Source organism: Sceloporus occidentalis, unplaced genomic scaffold (assembly GCF_023333645.1).
Source record: "Sceloporus occidentalis isolate IW3139 unplaced genomic scaffold, rSceOcc1.0.p SCAF_3, whole genome shotgun sequence".
Classification (NCBI taxonomy): Eukaryota; Metazoa; Chordata; class Lepidosauria; order Squamata; family Phrynosomatidae; genus Sceloporus; species Sceloporus occidentalis.
Window position 1 is genome coordinate 144,202,117 of NW_028316983.1, and position 22,381 is coordinate 144,224,497.

The 22,381-nt window shown below is 38.1% G+C and overlaps 1 protein-coding gene across 6 annotated transcripts in view; it reads left to right on the forward strand.

The window, feature by feature from the left end:
* The window catches only part of LOC149316917 (calmodulin-regulated spectrin-associated protein 2-like), a 107,997-nt gene that overhangs the window by 80,046 nt on the left and 5,570 nt on the right, over positions 1-22,381 (forward strand). For 4 of the 6 annotated variants that reach the window (XM_089516511.1, XM_089516512.1, XM_089516514.1 and 1 more), the window contains 10 exons: positions 2,569-2,662; positions 3,188-3,281; positions 6,550-6,632; positions 7,562-7,631; positions 9,793-11,980; positions 14,108-14,244; positions 15,853-16,073; positions 17,810-17,930; positions 19,020-19,135; positions 21,804-21,922. In XM_089516511.1, coding sequence (XP_089372637.1) covers positions 2,569-2,662; positions 3,188-3,281; positions 6,550-6,632; positions 7,562-7,631; positions 9,793-11,980; positions 14,108-14,244; positions 15,853-16,073; positions 17,810-17,930; positions 19,020-19,135; positions 21,804-21,922 — 3,243 coding nt within the window. The remainder of the gene's footprint in view (positions 1-2,568; positions 2,663-3,187; positions 3,282-6,549; positions 6,633-7,561; positions 7,632-9,792; positions 11,981-14,107; positions 14,245-15,852; positions 16,074-17,809; positions 17,931-19,019; positions 19,136-21,803; positions 21,923-22,381) is intronic. The other 2 variants (XM_089516513.1, XM_089516516.1) reach the window with 1 other exon arrangement.

Below are 22,381 nucleotides of genomic sequence, written 5' to 3' on the forward strand. Positions count from 1 at the left end.
CTATGGCAACATGAAGCTTGTTTTCAGCTGTGGGCAGACAATGACTATGTTCAGATGATCTCTCAGCTTAATAAGATGAGAGGTAACCTTTTGGTGATAGTATGCGCATCTGTCATTCGCTTGCCTACATAGCAATAGCAAGTACATTTCTATACCACTTAGCAGTGAACTTAAGCACTCCCTAAGCGGTTTACAAAGTGTAAGCTTATTGCCCCCAACTGGATACTCATTTTAGCGACCTCAGAAGGATGCAAGCCTGAGTCGAGCCTGAGCCCCTGGCTGGTATTGAACTCACAACCTTCTGTTTTATGAGTGAGTGGCTGCAGTACAGGCATCACTGTGCCACCAGGGCTCTACATGTATGATCCCTTCACTATTCCCTTTGTGCAATCTGTTGTTGACCCAGGATGTTTTTATTCAGTCATAGTTTTCTGTTTTATTTGTGTTGGGAAGCTGTAGTTACCAGCTTCTGAATAAGCTAGGTTCCTAAATCACAATTCCAAGTTGTTTTAGGATCCTGACTTGTCCCAAAGCTGGTAACCATAGTTTCTTAGTTTGGATGAAATACGGTTTATTAGAGACTTCTATAGCAAAGTCAAGTATATTACAAAAGGTGGGACAGAGGAACCAAATACATTGACAAAAGGCCAGTTACATGTTGGCTTATTATCCTCAAGATTACATTCATTAAGAAATGGGCCAAGAATATATGATCCTGAGATTATCAAATAATTCACAATGCAGTTATTACATATCTGAAATAATTAGCCTGGATTTGATGTGGGCATATTAATACTTCTAAATTTTGGGATGTTTATAATTAGGTAAAGTTTTCTACTTTTTATATATTTAGAAAGCTTTTTCCATGTTTAGAACAAATGTTGGCAGCAACAAACATATTTATTTTATACCATGACTGAAATTCCCTTTTAATTTTGGGAAGAACACAACTGGACATTCACACAGTTTCAAAAAAAAGTTTGTTAATAGCTAAGATAGACAGTCAGATACAGTCTTCTTGTTTCACTTTGGCCTCTGGTAATTTTTCTTTGGGTCTTCTGAACAGTGCCTTGGCCTCAGCTCCTGCTCTACGAACTTTGAGGGTGTACAGATTGGCACTTTGTGCCAGCCTGGATCTGAACTAGGGTTTGGTGAGGGCTGAGCTTTTACACGCTCAAAGCCCTTGTGCTGGCACCAGGGGGCCATCTTGGCATGTGCCCGACCATGATGACGTTGCTCGTGCGCAGCACCCAAACAGCACTGTGCACAAGGGGCATCATAAGACCGCACCATGGCGCTTATGGCACCCCTGTAGTGGCAGATAGGAGCCGTGTTTCATTGTTCATTTTTGTACCGGGTTGGGGGTGTAGCGTGTGGTTGCTGTGTTCCCAACCCAGTGCTTTGAGGAGCAGCATAGAGCTGCCCCTTACAGGCCCTTTTGTTGCCCACAGTGGTATTTCTGAAAATGCTGGCAGCCTTTGCTCAAAGGAAGCCCAAAGAAGACAAAGACATCTGTGATCAACAAGATATGATTTCCTTTCTCTTCTCTTCATTACTAAATTGCAATGATAGATGAAACGCAAGAAGACTTGTGTATTGAGATTCATGGGGGAGAGTGTGCATAAACCTCTGTGCATATACATCTCACTGGGTACAGTCTGCCTCTTAACACCTATGATAAATTGAGTCAAGATTCCTCACTAATATTCCATCTTATATTTCCTTTTAAATTTAGAAAAATAAAATGATAAATGTTAGGGAACGATTTCACAATTATACTCCTTAATAGTGTGCACGTGCATGTGTAAGATTACTGGGAAGGTTTTATGTGGCGCCTGAAAATGAATGCTTTATTTTTTCCTTTATTGCCATCTTGTGGCAAAATGGGGGAAAGATTTCATATCCAGTTTATCTGTTTTGTGAATATAAGCGAGTTGATATACACAATAGCTGTTCTTGTATTTCGACCAGTATCCTGAAGTATTTTATTCATTTTTCAAAAGGAACCCACAAGCCCTGAATACTGGTTTAAAGTGTACCATCTTTGCAGTTCTAAAATGAGAAAGAGGATCTGGATTTAAATGTTTGGTCTGTTGTACCTTGTGGCCTCCCATTTTGCACATCCAGGATTTCAGTCTTCCACCTCTGCCTCAAAACTGATATCATCACTCACTCTTGCTTACTATCACTGTATCTTCTGCTTGGGCTCTAGCCTAGCCAATGTTATCTGTCATGTCACCCTTTGTACTAGTGATCACTTCTTTTACTACAAAATAGATACAGCAGTGGAAAAACTGGAAATAATATTATGGATAGCTCCACCCTGCAAAAATAAATCGGTTTGACACTCCTGAGATTTGTAGTTTGCTGAGGAATTCAGCCTGGTCTGTCAGACAGCTGTGGTGCCTCTCCAAACTAGAAATCACAGGATTCTGTAGGACAGAGCCATGGATCTCAACAGTGGTGTCAAACTGCTTTAATGCTTTATGACTTGTTCTCACTTAAAGCCCGGCAAACTTTTTTTCTTTATAATCTGTATTTTAATCCAAATGAAACTATCATTTACAGAGCAATTATTTGGTGTTCATGGCAGAACTCTTCTGGTGGTTTGAAGTAGTGAAGCCTTCGTTTGTCCAGCCTCGAGTTGTAGTTCATCCTCAAGGTATTTATTTTTGTTGTTTCATATTATGCCAATAGAATGATATTAAAATAGCCTTAGCCTAGTATATCTCAATCTTCTGGATAGCAGTTATTTTATTAGTGAGCTTCCTTGTGTCCCTTTCTGGGAGAAAGGCAGCATAGAAATTAAATAAATAAATAAACCCAGCAACAGGGATAAAATTATATGAAAAGAACACAACAGATTTTCTAAAATATCTGAGAAAATTTAAAAAAAAAAACACCTTTCACTTGACAATCAAAAGAGCGTAGGTAGATAGGGAGGATATACTACATATCTACCAAGGACTCTATAAGTAATAGAGAGAAAAAAGCAGTTCTTCAAATCACACCTAGAAGTAACCAGTGCATATGTTCTTAAATGTGAGTAATATTTTCACACAGCCCTGTTTCCATGAGTATTTTGGCTGCCACATGCTGGACCAGTTGAAGATTTGTTTGTGTTTTGGCTTTTATTTGGACAGCTTTATTTTCCTGCAATTTATACATTCTAAAACCTTTGTTTCAGCTGAACCTACAAAAGAAGGCTCTTTTCTTTCTGCTACAAATGCCAATAGAAGACAATATCCTGAAGGTGCACGTGATTCTGAGCTGATAGCCAGGTAATTAACTTTTGTATAATGTAGTTTGTAACTAATCTGCAAGACGCTTTGAGTCTCAATTTTGGGGAGAAAGTAGGATATAAATATAATAATAATAATAATAATAATAATAATAATAAGCAAATAATAAGTGGTTTTTGGTTTAATATTCTCTCCTTAAAAAAATAACTTGGCTAGAAGCATGTGTGCCACATTTTGGATTCTTTAAGCTAGTTGTTATGTTAATCTGGTTGTTGTGCACTATTTTATGTATTTCCTGCCTGTGGTTTTTTGCCGTTGTCATTTTCATTTTATCGTATTAATTTTTTTTAATTCAACTTACTTTTTTAAAAGAGCTACTATATAACAGTAATAAAAATTATTTTTAAAGAAGGGCCACTTAATCCACCCAGTCCCATTTTCCAAGTGTTGAAGGACAAGATCACATAAAGAAAGTGTATCTTGCAGTGCACTCCTCCATTTTTTCATGCTATCTATGCCCATGCATCCTAAGAATTGAAGAGGCTGGGAAGCTGGCCTCACCTACCTAAAGACTGACCATCTTGCCAGTTATGTATTGCAGAGAAAAGAAAAAAGACAGTATCAGACAATGTACCAAAATAGACCTACCTATTATTTATTTATTTATTTATATATTTATATATTGCCTTTCTGCAAAGGTCACCAGGGTGATAGAGAATAATTCAAATAAAAACAATAAATACATTGAAACATACTAAATCAAAATTAAATTGCTATTCACAGTTTTAAAAGCCAAATTAAAGAGATATATCTTAACTCCTTTTTTGAAAAGTGAAGAGAGAGTGATCAGTCTTAGCTCTGAAGATACCAAATGTTTTCATTTACAAATGAGGAAAAACAGTAATACAGTAGTTACATATTTTTCTCATTTTTTGGTGTTAATTTCCTTACTCTTAATATTTTGGGCAAGTAGCACTGTTTTTTTATACATGTCCCACTCTTGATAAATGAAAATTAACAAAGGATCCTGTTACACCTAATAATAACTGTCAAAGTGGACTCTTGCTTATAAATATCATATGTAATCACTAGAGTTAGCAAAAATTACTTTTTGGAGTACAACTCCCTGAGTCAACTAGGTAGCATGACCACTGACTTGGAGGACTCTCAGAGCAGTGCTCCAAAGAAGTAAGTTTGCCAGCCTCTAGTGAAAACATATGCCACAATATGTACAGAAGCATAGACTAGGAAGGGATCCTCCCAACCTCATGCTTAGTGTAAGATCTCCAGCTAGAGCTCTCCCAGCAAGTCTGTTACTCTGGTAGATATCCCCAGGTCTGTTACTCTGGTAGACAGCTAGGTCATGCTACCTAGATATCTCTTGTATTTGAGAGTACAGAATAATACCCATTGGGGAGGGGGGGTTAACTGACCCTCTAATGCCCTTGTAAACCCTCAATACAGAGCCTGAAAGCTAGGTAAGGCAGATCTGAGGCTCGCAGAATCTATTTCATTCTTGATTAGAAGGCCAAGATCCCCCAGATCTATAGTCAGATGTTGGCTCAGGTGGAAGAGCCAATTGCATATTGAACCTAATAAGCCATGTAGCAGGAGAAGTTGCATGTGTAAATACAGATCTGCAGGGTGGATCCGTGAATCAAAGTTCTTAATTTCGATTTAAAATTTGTTACCCTGTTGGGGCTTAAAGACACATGCTAATCCATTGCAATTACCCAGAAATCTAGCAGTAAATTTCAGTCTACTTTCTGCCCTCAGGCTAATATGAACAGCATTGCAATGTAGCTTATTGTATATACTCATGTATAAGTATAGAAATTTAAGTTTAAAAAAGTGACCCAAAAAACCTGAGTCGACATATCCATGGGTCAATGTAAGTACTGTATCTTAACTCTTACTTAAAAGGAGTTATCATCTCCTGATGAAAGGCAAGAGTATAATCTGTCCTGGAAGCAGCAACCCTCTCTGTTCCCTTATCCATCCAGTGATAAGAGCGAGCACAAACATTATGGCAGGAATTTTGTAGGTTCTTTGACATTGTTTTGGTTTGCTTCATCCTTTTGATCCTTTGCTATGTGCTCCTAAGTTTTACAATCGACTTATCCACAGGTCATATCAAAATCCATAATTTTTGCCCCCCAACTTGACTTATACATGAGGTTGACTTATAGTCGAGTATATACAGTAATCATGGTGAAGTACCTTCTTCCAGATTTTAAGTCAATATTCTTCTAAATAATTGTGAAGGGACTGTGACTGCATTAGAAACACTACTCATAATAGTTCTTTGCTCGGTCTCATTTCCTCACTAAGCCAGCAAATAGATTTACTCAGGGAATTAATAAAGCCTGTGGAATCAAATGTCTTGTTAAGTATCTGTCACTCTATTCAGTAGGGAAGTCAATTAGTCTTTATACATTATCTGAGTAAAGACACTCGTAATATTTGTCTGGGATACAAGGGGCCATACACAAACCACCATGTCTGATGGGCCTTTCTGACAGCATCCTTTAACTTCTTTAAAAGCCCAGCTGACATTGTGAGAATCTGAAGGAGAACTTTGTTTTCCCCTATAATTTCTCTTCTTCAAATGAATTATACACTTAGTTGACCTAACACTGCTAGCCCCAAATATCTTTGGTAAGTGCTTGTTTTAAAAAATCCTGTTTAATAGAATTCATAACTTTAAACCATTGCATGATTAACAGTCTTGATTTATAACTGATTTCGGGAAGTCTTTAAATTTCATAGTCTATGTGGTGTTTATATAAGAAAGTGTGATACCCTCATGCAAATAGTAACTCCTTTCATATTTCCCAGACAAATTACTTAAATTATGAAATTATATTCAGTTCAATGACTTAATTGAAGGCAAAAATAACTTGTATTATATAATATTAATCAAGTCGTCCCTCCATGTGCACAATTTTTTTTATCCATCGATCCCACCACCCACAGCTTGAAAATATATGAATTACAAAAAGCAAACCTTGATTTGTTATGTTATATAAGGGACACTATTTCACTATGCCACTGTATTTAATGGGATTTGAGCATCCATGGATTTTGGTATCCACAAGGCGTCCTGGAATGAAACCCCAGTGGATATCAAGGACCTCTTGTATAGTATTACTGAATGCCCTTTCACAAGGTACAACTCAATTAAAATTACAATTCTAGATTTGAAATCCTGATAAATAATAATTTTAAGTTCACTTATTCATTTGTTAATGCTTTCACTTGAGTTTGTTTATTAAAGTGCTCAGGTCTGCAAGTTGTTGTTTTTCAGCATGGAGGGCTCAACCTTTGCACCATCTCAGCAAATTCCTTCCGCCAGCCATGCACATCAACAGCCTTATTCCTCTGTTCCAGGTACGAGTGTAAAAGTAAAAGCTTGGGTTTTTGGCTTATTGAAATATGGCTGGATAAGGGTATTTCTTATGCCTTCAATGGAAGGACACTTGCTCTCACACACCCCAAACCACTAACCTTTGGTTTTTTTCTAGAGTCCCCAATTATTTTAATGCAATGCTACACTTAGAATGATCAAATTTGACCTTGGAATATATTATTTATTTTTTATTATTCCCCCCTCTAAGAAACCAGGCTCCTCTTCTCTCTCCCACCCCCATGACCTCATACAGCAACCCAGTGAGTTAGGTAATGCTGAAGTTATTACCTAGCATGTGCAAGTATGCATTAAACATGGTTCTCCCATTCTGGGTAGGTCAGTCTGTTCACTGAACTACACTGTTTCTTCATTGTTAGCATAAAATGTTGGGTTGGGGACAGGGCAACAAGTTAATGACAGGTTTCAAGTAAAATGGGAGGTATGTGCCCAATTGAAATTTAAAGGCTTTCTTCTTAGGAATGATAGGAGTGTGATATGTAAAAGTCCTTCTTTTGCAGTACACAAGATCTCTAGGTCTAGGCCATTTTTTTCAATGCTACTTTTAAACAAGGACATTTTTGTTTTTTTAATTTTGGACAATTGTCTCCAAAATGTAAGTACCCTCAAATATGTTTGGTAGAGGAGCTCCTAAATTATTTCATGTCAGTCAATGATAATTTAATTTTGCTTTATTAAAATGTTATCTAAATAGAACTGTTACTTTGTTAGTTTTCTATGAAATGTAGACAAAAAGGCATATCCTACACATTTAAATAGTCAGCCTTAATTTCCATCAATAGTGGAAATCCATTTCTTTGTTTAAAAAATAGTTAATTCCTTTAATAAAAATACTTGAAAGGAAAAAAGAAGTACTGTCTATTACATTGCATTCTGTGTTGATTTCTAATAGGCAGCATTAGAAGATCTTCATCAATGTCTTATATGGATGGATATGTAGGGACATGGCCCAAGGAAAAAAGGTAAGCTTGTTATCAGTTGGGGCCTTAAAATAGGCACGCATAATTCAATATTTCTTTGTCTGCAAGAGGAGTGTCTCCTAGTTTGAGTATCCTGGAAGTTGACATGCAGCCTGATCATGCATGTAATAGCTAGAGCTTGACAGAGTTGTTTTTCTATACTAGAATTCGTGGATTTCAACAGACAACATGGTGGAAAAGCCCAGTGCAAAGCCTTTGGGCTTGTAATACTCTTTCAAACAAGCACAGAATTTCTAAAGTGAAAGGGATCTCTGTGTTTAGATGTTTGTGTCAATTTTATTTTTCAAAATTATTTTACTTTAAAATGCCCCTTATATCTTAGAGGTTGTGGAGCACAGTTTTGCCACATTTTCAGCTACCCTAGACTATTTTACAGTAGGTGCAGGATATGTTTTTTTTCCCCTATCCATGAAGTAAACCAAAAGTTGGCTTCCAGTTTACTCCCAGGTTAGTCTAACATGGACTGGAGTGGGTTAAGAGGGGGTAAAAATGACCCCACATCCTGTAGGATAGCGCTGTCTGATGCGGAAGACCTGTGATCTTTTTTCCCTAATGTACCAGGGACCAGTGTCATTTGGGGCCCCACTGGCTACAACCTTTTCTTTCTTTGATGAAAAGTTGCTGTAGACTGGCAGTCAATGGCTTGTGGATCAGCACTGGCCCATAGGCCACCACTTTGAGTAGGAATGTGGAGGACCATTTTTAGCAAACAAACCCTCAAGAAAAACTATACAATCACATCACATACACACACATGTACATCCTTAAAAAAGTAAATTTAAACAAATCTTGGGGTCTTACTTCTATCTAAAGTCCTCTGTTGGGCCAATGCTGCTCCATAGCACCTGGCATATGCCAAGTATAGGCATAGACCTTTGCAAGGCCAGTATACTCCTTTTTGTGAAAGATGGGCAAGTTGGTAGATCATACTTGCATATATGTTTACAGGTAAATATTCTGGTTTACAGTACCCATTTTATGCATGGTAGCATGAAAGTCCAAAACTCATTCACACACTTCTGGCATGTAGCTTAGCACCACAATCACTGTTTGAACAATTTTATTCTGTAGATTTGATGGTCAGATGCATGGAGGTTCTTCATCATTTGAAGGTATGCCCTTGTGGCTCACTTTATATGGAAAAAAACTGCCTGCTTCTGTGTTTACATGTTCTATTTATCAATTTCCAAGAAAAAACAGGAAGGATTACCAAAAACCCTATAAATGTCACAAGAACTGGGAGTTGATGGGGGGGGGGGGGTTGAGTGTTTTGCTTGCAAGACGTTTAGCATAGGATCCTATCAGGTCTCAGTCATTAGATTATCATATGTACGGTTGTTGAAATATTACCATGTTGGTTAACTCTGAGTCCAGTGTGTTAACTGAAGTCTCTTCTGGAAATGTTTTTCACTTGAGGGAAACCAGTGGTCATTCAGGAACTGTAATAAAAGATGATAAATGTATTTGCCCATTCAGGACAAGGACAAAAAAAAATGATGATGGTCTGTCTCTGTGCCCTCAGTAATATCAAAAAGAGACTAGGTAGGAAGATGCACGATAACTTCAAATGGACAAAAATTGGTGCAGAGCTAATTTTGTGCTAAATGGAGAATAGGATTTATACCTTCATGGTTAAGAAAAGGGTAACACAGGTAAAGTGTCTCTTATCTGAATTCCAAAATACTGCAAAATCCAAAATGTTTTCATGAGTGGCTGAGAAAGTGATACCTTTGCTTTCTAATGGTTGTATGAAATTACCTTTAAACTATGTATATAATTTATATAAGAAGCATAAGTGACTTTTGTATTTAGACTTGGGTTACATCTCCAAGCTATCTCATTATGTATGTCCATACAAATACAAGTATTCCAAAATCCAAAAAGTCCAAAACACTTTTGGTCCTAAGCATTTTGGATAAGGGAGACTCAGCCTGTAAGATATTATTATTCTTTAATATAAGATATTGTTTTTACTACATTTTAAAGCTCTAGAATGTAAATACAGCATTTATGCTATAACAGGAAAGTTTCTATTGCTAACAATACTATGACTCATTTCCAAAATATTGGGATATTTTAATTTTAAATTGGGAATTGGGTTTAAAGGTTTTCTCAGTTGCTGTTTTTTTAAATTCCTGTTTAGGTCTTCGGTGCATGGAGTTTCATTTGACATTTCCTTTGATAAAGAGGACAGCATCCATATAAAAACTCCAAACAGAGGAATTACTAGATCTCTCAGTAATGAAGGTCTTGCACAAAATGCTAACCGTATGCCAAGACATATTAGAAAGAACATGTCTTTCAAGCCTGTGAATGGTGAAGATGAAAGTGAAGATATTGAAGAAGAAAAGGATGTTGAATTTTGTGGTGATCTAGAGGACAATAGCAGTCAGAGGAATGCCAACCAAATTAATCCATACAGACTACCAAATGGAGCACTGCAAAACAGGTTGGTTACCGATGAATTTGGCAATCAGATTGAAGCACCAAGCATTGAGCAGGCTTTGCAGATTATCCATGATAATGAGAACTCTCCCAGTGTTACTCAGCCAGAGCAAATTACAAATGGGTTTTTCCTTCACAATAAGGAGATGAGCATCCTAAACTCAAATGTAAAACCCAATCAGAATAGTCCAGATATTATTGCAGATACTAAAGGTGCCCTTAGTCCTGTGACTGACAATACAGAAGTGGATACTGGAATCCACGTCCCTTCGGACATTCCAGAGACTATGGATGAGGATTCTACTTTGAGGGATTATACTGTAAGCTTAGATTCAGATATGGAAGAGTCGTCTCGATTTCTACACGAGTACGATAGTAGAGGTACCAACCAGAAGGAGCAACTGAGTCCTTGTCCAAGCTCAGTTAGCACCAAATCGCAAGCGGGTAGCAGTGCATCTTCAAGTTCAGGAGTTAAAATGACCAACTTTGCAGAACAGAAATTTAAGAAGATGAATCATACAGACAGCAGAAGTAGTGGTAGCAGTTCTCAGAAAACAACCCCAGAAGGCTCTGAATTGAACATTCCTCACATGGTTTCTTGGGCTCAAATACCAGAGGAGTCTCCTGTTCCTCAGGGGAGAGATACAACACAGTTGCTGGCCTCTGAAATGGTGCAGCTAAAGATGAAGCTGGAAGAAAAGAGGCGAGCAATTGAAGCCCAGAAGAAGAAGGTTGAGGCTGCTTTCACTAAGCAGAGGCAAAAAATGGGAAGAACAGCATTCCTTAATGTTGTGAAAAAGAAAAGTGATGGAATTTCTCCACTCCGAGAGGAGGCAGCTGGAGCAGAGGATGAGAAAGTGTTTACTGACAGCACAAGTTTGAAAGAGAAAGAAGTTCAAAAACCTGGTGAACAACTAAACAGGACTGCAGAGATGATAAAAACAAGCAGTGAAAAACCCCAGGTTAAATGGCTGAAGTCCCCGAATACTACAGGGGATACAGAAAAGCAATGTAATTTGGCAAGTCCACCAGAAGAAAATGTAAACGAAGGTGACCTTTTGGAATATACAAAATCTATTGAGAAACTCAATTCGTCTCTGCATTTCCTTCAGCAAGAAATGCAACGGCTGTCCCTTCAGCAAGAGATGCTCATGCAGATGAGGGAGCAGCAGGCCTGGGTTATTTCACCACCTCAGCCTTCTCCTCAGAAACAAATTCGGGAACTCAAGTCTTCCTTGAAGTTTACTGGATCGTCTCCTCCCATTCCCCCATTTTCTGTGGAATCGCCTCGACCTTCCCACCAATCTCCACAGACATCTTCTAGAAAGAATTCATCTCTCCCTACTAAAACACAAAGGACTCCTAGGCCGAATGATCTGAAAATAACACCTTTGAATCGGACTTTGACTGCACCACGATCAGTGGATAGTCTTCCTCGTCTGAGACGATTTTCTCCAAGTCAGGCATCCATTCAGACAAGATCATTTGTTTATTTTGGAGATGATGGTGAACGTAACCTTTCGAAGGAGGTTAAAAGTACGACAGAAGAAGCTCCTGACAAAGAAGAAGCAGCTGAAAGAGAAGGTGGAAAGAAAGCAACCAAGGAGTTGGTTGAGCAAAAACCAAAGGAGCGGCAGGTCAAGCCCTGGGAATCTACTGTGTCTGAAGTCCTCTCGCAGCCCATTACTGAGACTGTATGCCTTACTCCTAGTGAAGAGCTTCTGAATCCACCAGCATTGCCAGTGCCTCCCCCTAAATCAGTTAACCTCATTGAGGTTTCCCTCACAGATTTGAAGCCAGAAGAGACAGTAGAGAAATCAGAGGGTGAGAGTGACAAAGAACAGTTAGAGGATGACCAAAAATTGTGTTGTGGATTCTTTTTTAAGGTGAGTAAAGAAGTGCATCATGAGATATTTCTAGAACAAATTTTTAAAAAACCCAAGTAGAATCCAGTTAGCCCCTCTGAAAAGTACAGTTAGACTTTGGACATTGCCAAAGTCTCTTCGGTAGAATTTTTTTTACCAAGAAATGTTGCACATTTGGGAGCTTTGAAAAAAAAGGGAGAAATGTGGGAGAGACTGGTTTTTTACAAAATACAAATATGCATCCCTTCCCCAGTACTTTAGTCGCTACCTTTTCTGGATCAAAATAGTATTGATCTTAGTACTTAGTTGCTGATGTACAGATTATGGTCACAGTCTAGATAGTACTATGTGGTATCAAACTGCTTTATTTCTGCAGTGTGGATACATCCTCAGCCACTACAGCTTTTTTGTGGGATGTCTGTGGTGTATGTGTATATAGAACAACTGCTCCTAATGCTAGGCAATTAATAAATTAATTTCCTCTGCAAAATAAGATTATACTGTGGACCCTTGTTATACGCTGGAGTTTGGTTCCAAGATCCCCCGTGGATAATAAAATCTGTGTATACTCAAGTCCCATTAAATATAATGACATAGCAAAATGTTGTTTCTTATAAAAATGGAAAATCAAAGTTTGATATTTGAAATGTATACTTTTTTGAACATTTTCAAACCGTGGATGCTTGAATCCATGTATAAAAAATCCACATCTAAGAAGGGCCAACTGTAGTCTTTTTGCTCTGTAATATGATGAATAAACCACATAGTTTTGAAAGATTGCAGTCTGGTATGGTACAGGCATACTCTGCCTACTTAGGGAATCTCTTGATTCCACACAAGATCTAGTGTGGCAGATTACTATACCTCAGTAATATAATTTGAAAAACTAGACTTGCATATCTTAATTTTCCCTATATAGATTTGGACCAGTTCTTTTGAATATGTTATGTTGAGCCCAACCACCCTTTTTAGTGGCTACACTAGGGTTATGGTCACAAATCTTCATTTATTTCATTCTCATATGCAAGAACAAATATTAAGCTTTATTCTCTCTCACTCTATGAGAAAATGAAAAGTTATGTAGACTTTTTGAGCAGTACATGTATGTTGAGAATTTTAGGAAACTTAATTTTGTTCAAAATACATGTGGTTTTTCTGTGTAGAAAACTTCTGGGAGAAAGGTTTGTGTTTCTGCACATAATCAATATTAAAATATTAAAACAATAATACATTAATATATTTTAAATTAAATCTTTGAATTAATATTAAATGAAATTTTATATTAAATATTCATGCGTATTAAAATATTTAAAGCAAAAAGCCTTGTTTAAATATTTGAAGGGATGTCATATTGAGGAGGAGGGAGTAAGTTTGTTTTCTGCTGCTCCAGAGAACAGAACCCGAAACAATGGATGCAAGCTACAGGAAAAGAGATTTCACCTCAACATTAGGAGGAACTTCCTGACAGTAAGGGCTGTTCGACAGTGGTACACACGCCCTCGGAGTGTAGTGGAGTCTCCTTCTTTGGAAGTCTTTAAACAGAGGCTGGATGGCCATCTGTCAGGGATGATTTGATTGAGATTCCCTACATGGCAGAGGATTGGACTGGATGGCCCTTGTGGTCTCTTCCAACTCTATGATTCTATGATTCTATGAAAACTAATGCACTTTGTACAGAAAACATATTTTCTTTCCCATACTTTGTTTTCTACAAAGAAAATGGTATATTTCCAAATTTCCTGCAAATTTATATAATTTGCTAAAATATATTCATCATGGTTTTGAAGAGGGTGGTCTTTTCTATGCCAAAAGGAATATTTTTATATAGAGATCAGTGTATTTAGCACAAAATACATTGAGCAAAAATACTGCTTTCCCCACAAAATACCCCACAAAAAGTTTTCTCTACATTAAAAAAAACCCCTCTGTATTTATGCACAAACAAAAAATTCCTGAACAAAATCCTGAGGTGTGAATAACCGCCCAGCTGTTCTCCATTTGCTTAATAGTAGTCTTTTGCATTGGGACACCTATTTCACCTAGAATGTGAATGTTAATTAGTATTATTCACATAACCTACTGTGTATGATGTCTGCTAATTATTTTAAAATATCACTTGACTTGCTCCTTCCTAAATGTTGCAATCAGGATGATCAAAAGCCTGAAAATGATATGGCAGTGAAGCGGGCAGCATTATTGGAGAAGCGATTGAGAAGGGAAAGAGAAACCTTACTTCGAAAGCAACAGTTGGAAGCAGAGTTAGAAACTAAGAAAGAAGAAACAAAGTAAGATCAACTGGTGGTGATAGTCTCTGAGAGATATCTGACTTAGATTTTATCCATCACAGTCTTAACTATTACACCACAGAAGTAATGTTTGTCATAAACAATTTTTTCTGAAAACCATTTCATTTTCACTTTTAGCCTAGTTGACTAGTAATAAAATTCTGAACAATATTCTGAGCAAAATTTCTCATGCACATAGGAAGAAACGTGGACATCATGTATTTCTGATTACTGTACATACTCATGTATAAGTCTAGTAATTTTAGTCAGAAAATTAGCCCAAAATAACTGAGTCCACTTATCCATGGGTCGATGTAAGTACTGTACCTTAACTCTTATTTTAAAATGAACCATACCCTAGTGAAAGGCAAGAGTATAATATGTCCTGGAAGCACTGATGCCCCTCTACTTTCTCATCCATCCAATCTTTAGGATGAGCACAAACAGTTATGCCAGTGGGATTTTGTAAGTTCTCTGGCACTGTTTTCTTTTGCTTCATCCTTTACATTCTTTCTGACATGCCCCTAGGTTTTACCCTCAGCGTATTCACAGGTCATATCAAAATCTGTAATTTTGGTCTCAAAACCTGCCCTTGACTTATATATGAGGTTTACATATAGATGAGTATATATGGTAGATTACAGGTGAATGTTTGTCCCCATAGAGTAGTCATAGTCTTTAGATAAGGAGTGGGCAGTTGTGCTGATCCCAGTTTCCCTGTCCACAGCAGGCTGCACCTCCTGATTTTGGGCTAAAAATTGTTCCTGCAAATAACCATACAGTCAATTTCCAGAGTGTTTGAGGGAGAGGGAGGGAATTGTGGAGTGGCATTGACATTCTTTGTGGTGTTTAGGGACATTTGGGGAATTTTTCTCACTCAGACAAAAATGTAAAAAAAAACTGCTAAGAGTACTTGGGAGTCTTCATGTGGCTTAGGGGCACAAAGGGGTCGATGGGGTTGCATGTAATCTGCAGGCTACACTTTCCTCTCCCTTTCTCTAAATACAAATGAGATTCACACATAAAAGAAAAGCATAATTTTTCCTCTACATGCACAAACTGTGGCAGGTTTTGGTTTCAGGTACTCCTCCCTCTCTCCTGCTTCCACATGCCACAAGAGATGTTTGGAAGCATCTCAGTATGGGGAACTGTGCTTTGTTTAAACTATGGCTAGTGAATAATCCAGGCTCTAAAGCCACATTTGAATGACTGGATGTGATGCTTTAAAATTCTTGGGATAATTATTAACAACCTATGGCTGTATACATTACAATGAATATAATAAAAATTATATTTAACTGCAAACTTGGTTATTTTAAAATATATATTGTATGTAGCAGAGGAATATTAATAGAAGGACCTACAGATGCCTACAGAAGTGTTTTTCTAGGACTCTCTAGGTCCTCCAGTGAAACTCCATGGTCAAAATCCCCCCAAAATTTTCTGGAGGATCAAGAGAGAACATATTAATCAAACCCACAAATAATCAAATCTGCAAAAGTCAAAGCCACAAATGTGGAGAGCCAACTGTATCTTGTGAGCATCACAGATATTTTTGTATGTGGGAGGAAAGTAAAGTTTTACTAATAGTGATGTTGATTTTCCAAGGAGGAAGTCTGAGGAAGAACGTCAGAAGAAGGAAGATGAAAAAGCAAGGCGAGAGTTCATTAAGCAAGAATACATGAGGCGGAAGCAGCTGAAGCTCATGGAAGACATGGACATTGTCATCAAGCACCGCCCCCACTTATCCAAACAAAAAAAGCCACGTCCAAAATCCATTCATAGAGACCATATTGAGTCACCCAAAACTCCAATCAAAGGTCCTCCAGGTAATAAACATAAGAAGGAGATTGATGCTAAAAACTCCAGCTTTGGTTGCAGAACTAAGGCCCGGTACAGACGGGCACATTGCAGTAATATTAGGGCTCGATAGGACTGGGTGTCCAGATGCTCCCAGCCCTAGTGACGTCACAGATGCGTGCACCTGTCCACACAGCAGGTACCACAGCTACGCAGTTGTGGTGCCGTGTACAGACGCCTGCCAACGGAGCTGCCTAGAGCGGCTCCTTTGCCACATGTGGATGCTGTTGCACAGCAAAGAGGGGCAACGTTTCGCCGCCTGTGTGTACCAGGCCATAGTCACTGAAATATGATGGCATGTAGCTTTTTTTTTTACTCTAGCATCTGTAATTGGGGGAATGTTAGTGCAGTTAGCCTCCTGTTAGGTTCTTCCCTCTAGTCTTTTGTTTGCCCTTAGGTAGAAGGGAAAAGGTAAATGCATTCTACTTATTTTTGTCATCCCTGAATTACAATTTGGAAGCTATCAGCAGTTGTCATTTTAAGGGACAGCATCACACTACACTATTATAGTGCAGTTATTTCACTTCAACTGCTTTGGCTGCCTCCTGTGGAATTCTAGGTTTTGTAGTTTAGTGATGCCTAAGAGCTCTCTGGCTGAGAATTCTAAATGCCCCTCCCTAAACTGCAAATCCCAGGATTCCACAGGAGGCATCCACAGCAGTTAAAGTGGACTTATAGCACTATAAAAGTGTAGTGTGGTATTGAAGATTTTCATTCCAGCACTTAGCGTGGGGTAAGCGCTGGTAAAATGTTTAGGAAAGGCATGTGTCTGAAAGCCTGATGTGCTTCCTAAACATCAGGGAATCGTCCCCTCGCCTCCAGCATCCCTGAATCATTCAGGGAGCAGCCATCAATGGGAAATGGCTGCTCCCCCGTACGATTCAGGGACGTTGGAGGCGAGGGTACGAATCCCTGACATTTAAGAAGCACGTCAGGCTTTCAGACACACATCCTTCCTAAACGTTTCACCAACATTTTACCAGCGCTTACCCCACAGTAAGCATTGGTGTGAAAATCTTCCTTGTCCTTTGTTGCTGTTTACTTGTCCAGATTACATTTGAGTCAACAAGAAGATTAATAGCAGAATGTCATCTCTACTTTAACTAGGGGGGTTCATCTTGGTGTCCCATTATTCTTTGATATTGCCTAGGTTTAGAAATGCTAGGGGAAAAACAGACTGGCATAATATGCCAGCTTGGGGCAGTGTGGGTTCATGGTGTTTAGATGACACACACCCTGACACCACCCCCAAGCCAGCATCATGCCACCCGCCTGACCAGACTGTTTAGATACGCATGCTGCAGGTGCGCTAACAAGCCGGTACCACAGCGAAAAAGCCACCCTTACTCCACCCCAAAACGAGCTGCATTTTGCCACTTCTTTTTGGGACAGAAAAACAACGCTGGATCGGTGTGTGGTTGCCACAGCCTCAGTCCAGCAATCAAAGGGGTGGTGTCAAGCCACTCCTCAATTTCACTTTAGAATTGATCTGCTTCAGTGATACATTGTATAAGGATACAAATACAATATAAATATTGCATAAGAAAATACACTATATAAGTGTACATACATACCATTCATAGGGCCAGTAGAAAGCAAAAATGTTTCTTATAAATCTTTTCTACTTTCCTAGCATCAAACCTAATTTTAAAAACACTATATGTTCTGTTTCATCATTCTTTTAAACTTCCTTGTATTCATCCAGGTTCACAACTTGACTGTGTTGTTGATGTTGTTTCCCTCCCATCCCCAGTGTCTAGCCTTTCATTGGCATCACTGAACACAGGAGACAATGAGAGTGTACAGTCAGGCAAGAGAACTCCAAGGTAAATCTTCAGTTAAATTATTTCCTTTGGGAAGAAATTATTATGTTTAAATGTTTGTCCCAACACTCTTCAGGCAGTGATCCAGTAACAATGCATATTTGAGAATTCATGACTTAATTCTTCAGACCCAAGACTTGTCTCTACTGGCCAGAATACTCCTGGGTTCCCCCAGAGTATTCTGGCCCCAAATTTCCCCTGAATTCCCCCCATTATCTGTTCTCTCTTTGTAGTGATGACAGACAGCTGCCTTCCCACACAATTGCTGTTCATTGCTTGGCACCACTGCTCAGTTCACAGTGTGGTGCCCACTGGGCACTTTGTTCTGACCTCACAGCAACTCATAGTGTGGCAGTGCTGGGCAGCTTGCAGGACAGCATGGGAAGGCAATTGCCTGTTTTCGCTGCAGAGACAAAAACCAAGAGCAAAAGATAAGGTTTTAAAATTTGAGCCTTTTTTTTTTAATTATGCAAAATTTTGTTTTGACCTGGGATGTCCAGTAGGGCATCAGATGTGGTGGAAATGCCCTCCACATATCCCTGAAGATACTTTTGGCACATTTCAGAGCATTTCCCCCCCAGATAATTTCTTTAAAAAAGGTTTGAGCTGTAGAGGCCACAAAAACAACCCTCAATGGTCACATGCAGCCCATAAGCCACATTTTACCCAATGGTGAGTATATGCTACAAATTCATGTACATGGAACTAGCATTATTTTTAGGAAGGCTAATTTAATTTTAACTCTTCTCATTGGCAACAGCTATAAATAAGTTAAAGTTCTTCAGATATGAATCTCTCTACATTGTGCGAATTAATATGATTTTGCAACCAAAGTGTGCTTTGCTGCCTTAAGGGAGCCAGTGGGCACTTTCAGTAGGTTGGGCACCAACTTTCATCCCACAATCCTATAGGATGCGCCCTCAGCCAAAATATGTTTCTTTTAAGAGGATGGTTTAAATTTCCATTTGAAAAACAAACAAACAACAAATGTTAGCAGCCTGCTTATTTTCATCTTAACACTAAAAAGCATTCTTGTTAAGCATTACATTGATACCATCACCACCCTTTCCATTGCTTAAATATAATGTTTAGGTCTGAGTCTGTGGAAGGATTCTTATCTCCAAGTCGTTGTGGTAGCCGTAACGGGGAGAAGGACTGGGAAAATGCATCAACAACCTCTTCAGTGGCTTCTGCTACAGAATATACAGGTTGGTATTTTGAGTTTTGTTCAAAGAAAACTGTTTGAAATGCTCCTTCCTCAGGCATCCACTTAGGAAATAATAGAAGACTACTTCCCATCCCTTCACCTTCTCTACCAGCTGTCAGCTTAAGGAGAATTGTGTTGTGTGTATTGCAGTGGGCCTGGCCATGGCATCCGCTCAGACAGAATATTCATGCTGCCCTATTTGTATCAAGCAGTCTTGGAGTTCACCAGGGCCTCAGGACATAGTCCACATCTACATGCCTCCTTGAGTGGAGGAGTCAGGATTTGTTTGTACTGCTGTTTCTCCATTAATTTAACTATGCACTTTTCTGTTAGCATGATAATTACTTTGCTTTTGGTTCATGCATATGCTATAATAAAATTTCCTATTTCCACCATTTAATGTTTCCCTATACGTTCTTGTTGGGAATAGCAGTCTCATACTTTTAGGTTTCATAAAGCTAAATTATTCAAATTTATCCAAAATATAAAATATAAGGGACCAGAGGTGTTTTGGATTTTGGAATATTTGGATATACATAGTGAGATATCTTGGCAATCGGACCCAAGTCTAAACACAAAATTATGTTTCATAAACACATAATAATCTGAAGTTAGTTTTATACAATATTTTAATAATAATTTTATTGGTGCATTAACAAAGCACTTGTTTAACAATTACAATAATAGTGACCATACATAAAAGAAACAAAGAAATGAAAGAAGAAAAACAAACACAAATAGAAACAAAACTTCAAAAACCCCTACAATACTACAGCCTCACTCACCACCACCTATACTAAACATGTAGTTTGTAGAAACATGAAATTATTGAGCTTCCAAGTCATATAGATTGCAGTTGATTATAGCTATCATCTTATCACTCCTCTGAATATCACGACCTGTCCATTCTACAAAGGAAACAATGGCCTGTTACAGACTGCCAAAATAAAGCTGCTTTGGGTCTCTTTGGGGGTATGCTATTTAAATGATGCATGGGTCCTAAGAGTCCGGAGGTCGCGCCAAAGCCACACTCCATTCCTAAGCACTGGAGTGCAGCTTTGGTGCAGCTTCCGGATTCTTAGGATGCATGCATCATTTAAACAGCATACCTCCAAAGAGACCCGAAGCAGCTTTATTTTGGCAGTCTGTAACAGGCCATTACTATCCAAAAGATAAGTAAATAATGCCTACATATTGAATCCTAATATCACTATGTCCCCTCTTAATTTTTTTATATAGTCCATAAAAAGTTTCCAGATACTCAATAATTCATTTATATCATTGCTTTTAACAAAATTGGTCAGTTTTGCAAGTTCTGCCAAGCCCATTATCTTATCCAGCCATTCTGAGATATTCAGGTTTTCATCTTTTTCCAATTTTTAGCATATACAGTACCAATCTTGTGGTTGTAACCATATAATATGTTAATGTTGTGTGTCTTCTTTCCACTTTATTCTCATAGTCAATCACATTCAATAAGTATAATTCAGGTCTATAGGCTATATCCTCTCTCAAGATCTTTTGAATAGTAGAATTAACATTTACCCAGTCTTTCCTTGCTTTACTAGAGGTCCACTAGAGGTGGAAAAATGTTCCCACCTCCTGATGGCACTTCCAATGTTTATTATTCCTCCCTTCATACATTTTTGCAATTATATCAGGCATTAAATACCACCTGAAAAACATTTTATAGTTATTTTCTATAAGATAATAACTACTATAGTACTAAGTACTATAGTACTTTTTATAGTAATTTTCTATAAGATCATAAGTAAATTTCAATTCCCTTGTCCACATCCTTCCCATTCATTCATGTGAATATTATCCCTTCTTTGCCCAACACATTATACATCCCTTAACTTGTGTTAAATCTTAATAACATTTTGTCTTAATAACATTTTACTTATACAATATTTTAAAATAATTTTGTTCATGCAACAAAATTTGTGAACATTGAACTATCAGAAATCAAAGAGGTCACTATCTCAGCCACTAATTTAAAAAGCTTTCATTTTTGGGATTTCGAATTTTGGAATTCCAGATAAGGGAGACTCCATTTGTAGTCCATTCACCAAATCTGAGATCCTTCAGGTACTTGTACTCAGAATAATGAATTTGGGAAGATAAAGTGATGGACTTCTATTTTTTACTTTGGTTAAATAGATTTTTGAAACTTTTCCAAAGGCTTCTTCACTCATTTCCTTAAACATTTAAGGTAAGAATGTTTAAAATGAAATAAAGTACTGAAAAGACAGAGGAATTGGAGCATATTCTCTTATTAATGATCTCAGTTGTTTCATATTGTATCAATCATAGTCTTCACAGCATGAACTCTAGTGTCCCATTTATCTTAATTGTGGTGGGAAATGCGTCATGGTGTTTAGGATTTGCTTCCTTAAAACTATATCATTTTTATGAATGAATGAATTTATTACGGCACATGGCCAGCACCAAAATATAGCAAAAATACAAAACATATAACATCAGGTGTACTGCCGTAGCACAAATATATCTACATTCTACTCTGAACGAAGATGTGTATCTTCTATATATCCAAGTAGGAGGGGAGAATGCCCACAGTCCCATTTTTATTTTTATTAACTTCTCTCTTTTTTTCTTCTCTCTCTCTTTCTCTCTCTCTCTACCCCTGTCTCACTTCCTCTCTCTAGGACCAAAGCTCTACAAAGAACCCAGTGCAAAATCCAACAAGCACATAATTCAGAATGCCCTAGCTCATTGTTGCTTGGCTGGAAAAGTAAATGAAGGTCAGAAGAATAAAATATTAGAGGTAAGGCTAATCTGTAAGTGGAGAAAAGGAAGAAATTTAAAATTTAAAATTAAGTGTGTGGTATCTTTTATGGAAGACCTGGGCTGTATCCACCACTCATGGAGACACTATTGTAGGATTTTCTTGGCAAGATGTATGCAGAGGAAGTTAGATACTGCCTTCCTCTTAGGCTGTGAGAATATGATTTAGCCAAGGCCATGGCTGACCAGGGCCATGGCCTTGGCTAAGTCATGCTCTCTTGAATCCAGGACTGCATCCACACTGCAGAAGTAATCCAAATTAACACCACATTAACTGCTATGGTTCAGTACAATGAAATCCTGAGATTTTTAGTTTGTTGTGGCACCAGACTGCTTTTGACAGAAAAGGCAAATATCTCACAAAACTACAGCTCCCAGAATTCTATACCATTGAGCTATGGAAATTAAAGTGGCATCAAACCGGATTATATTTGCAGTG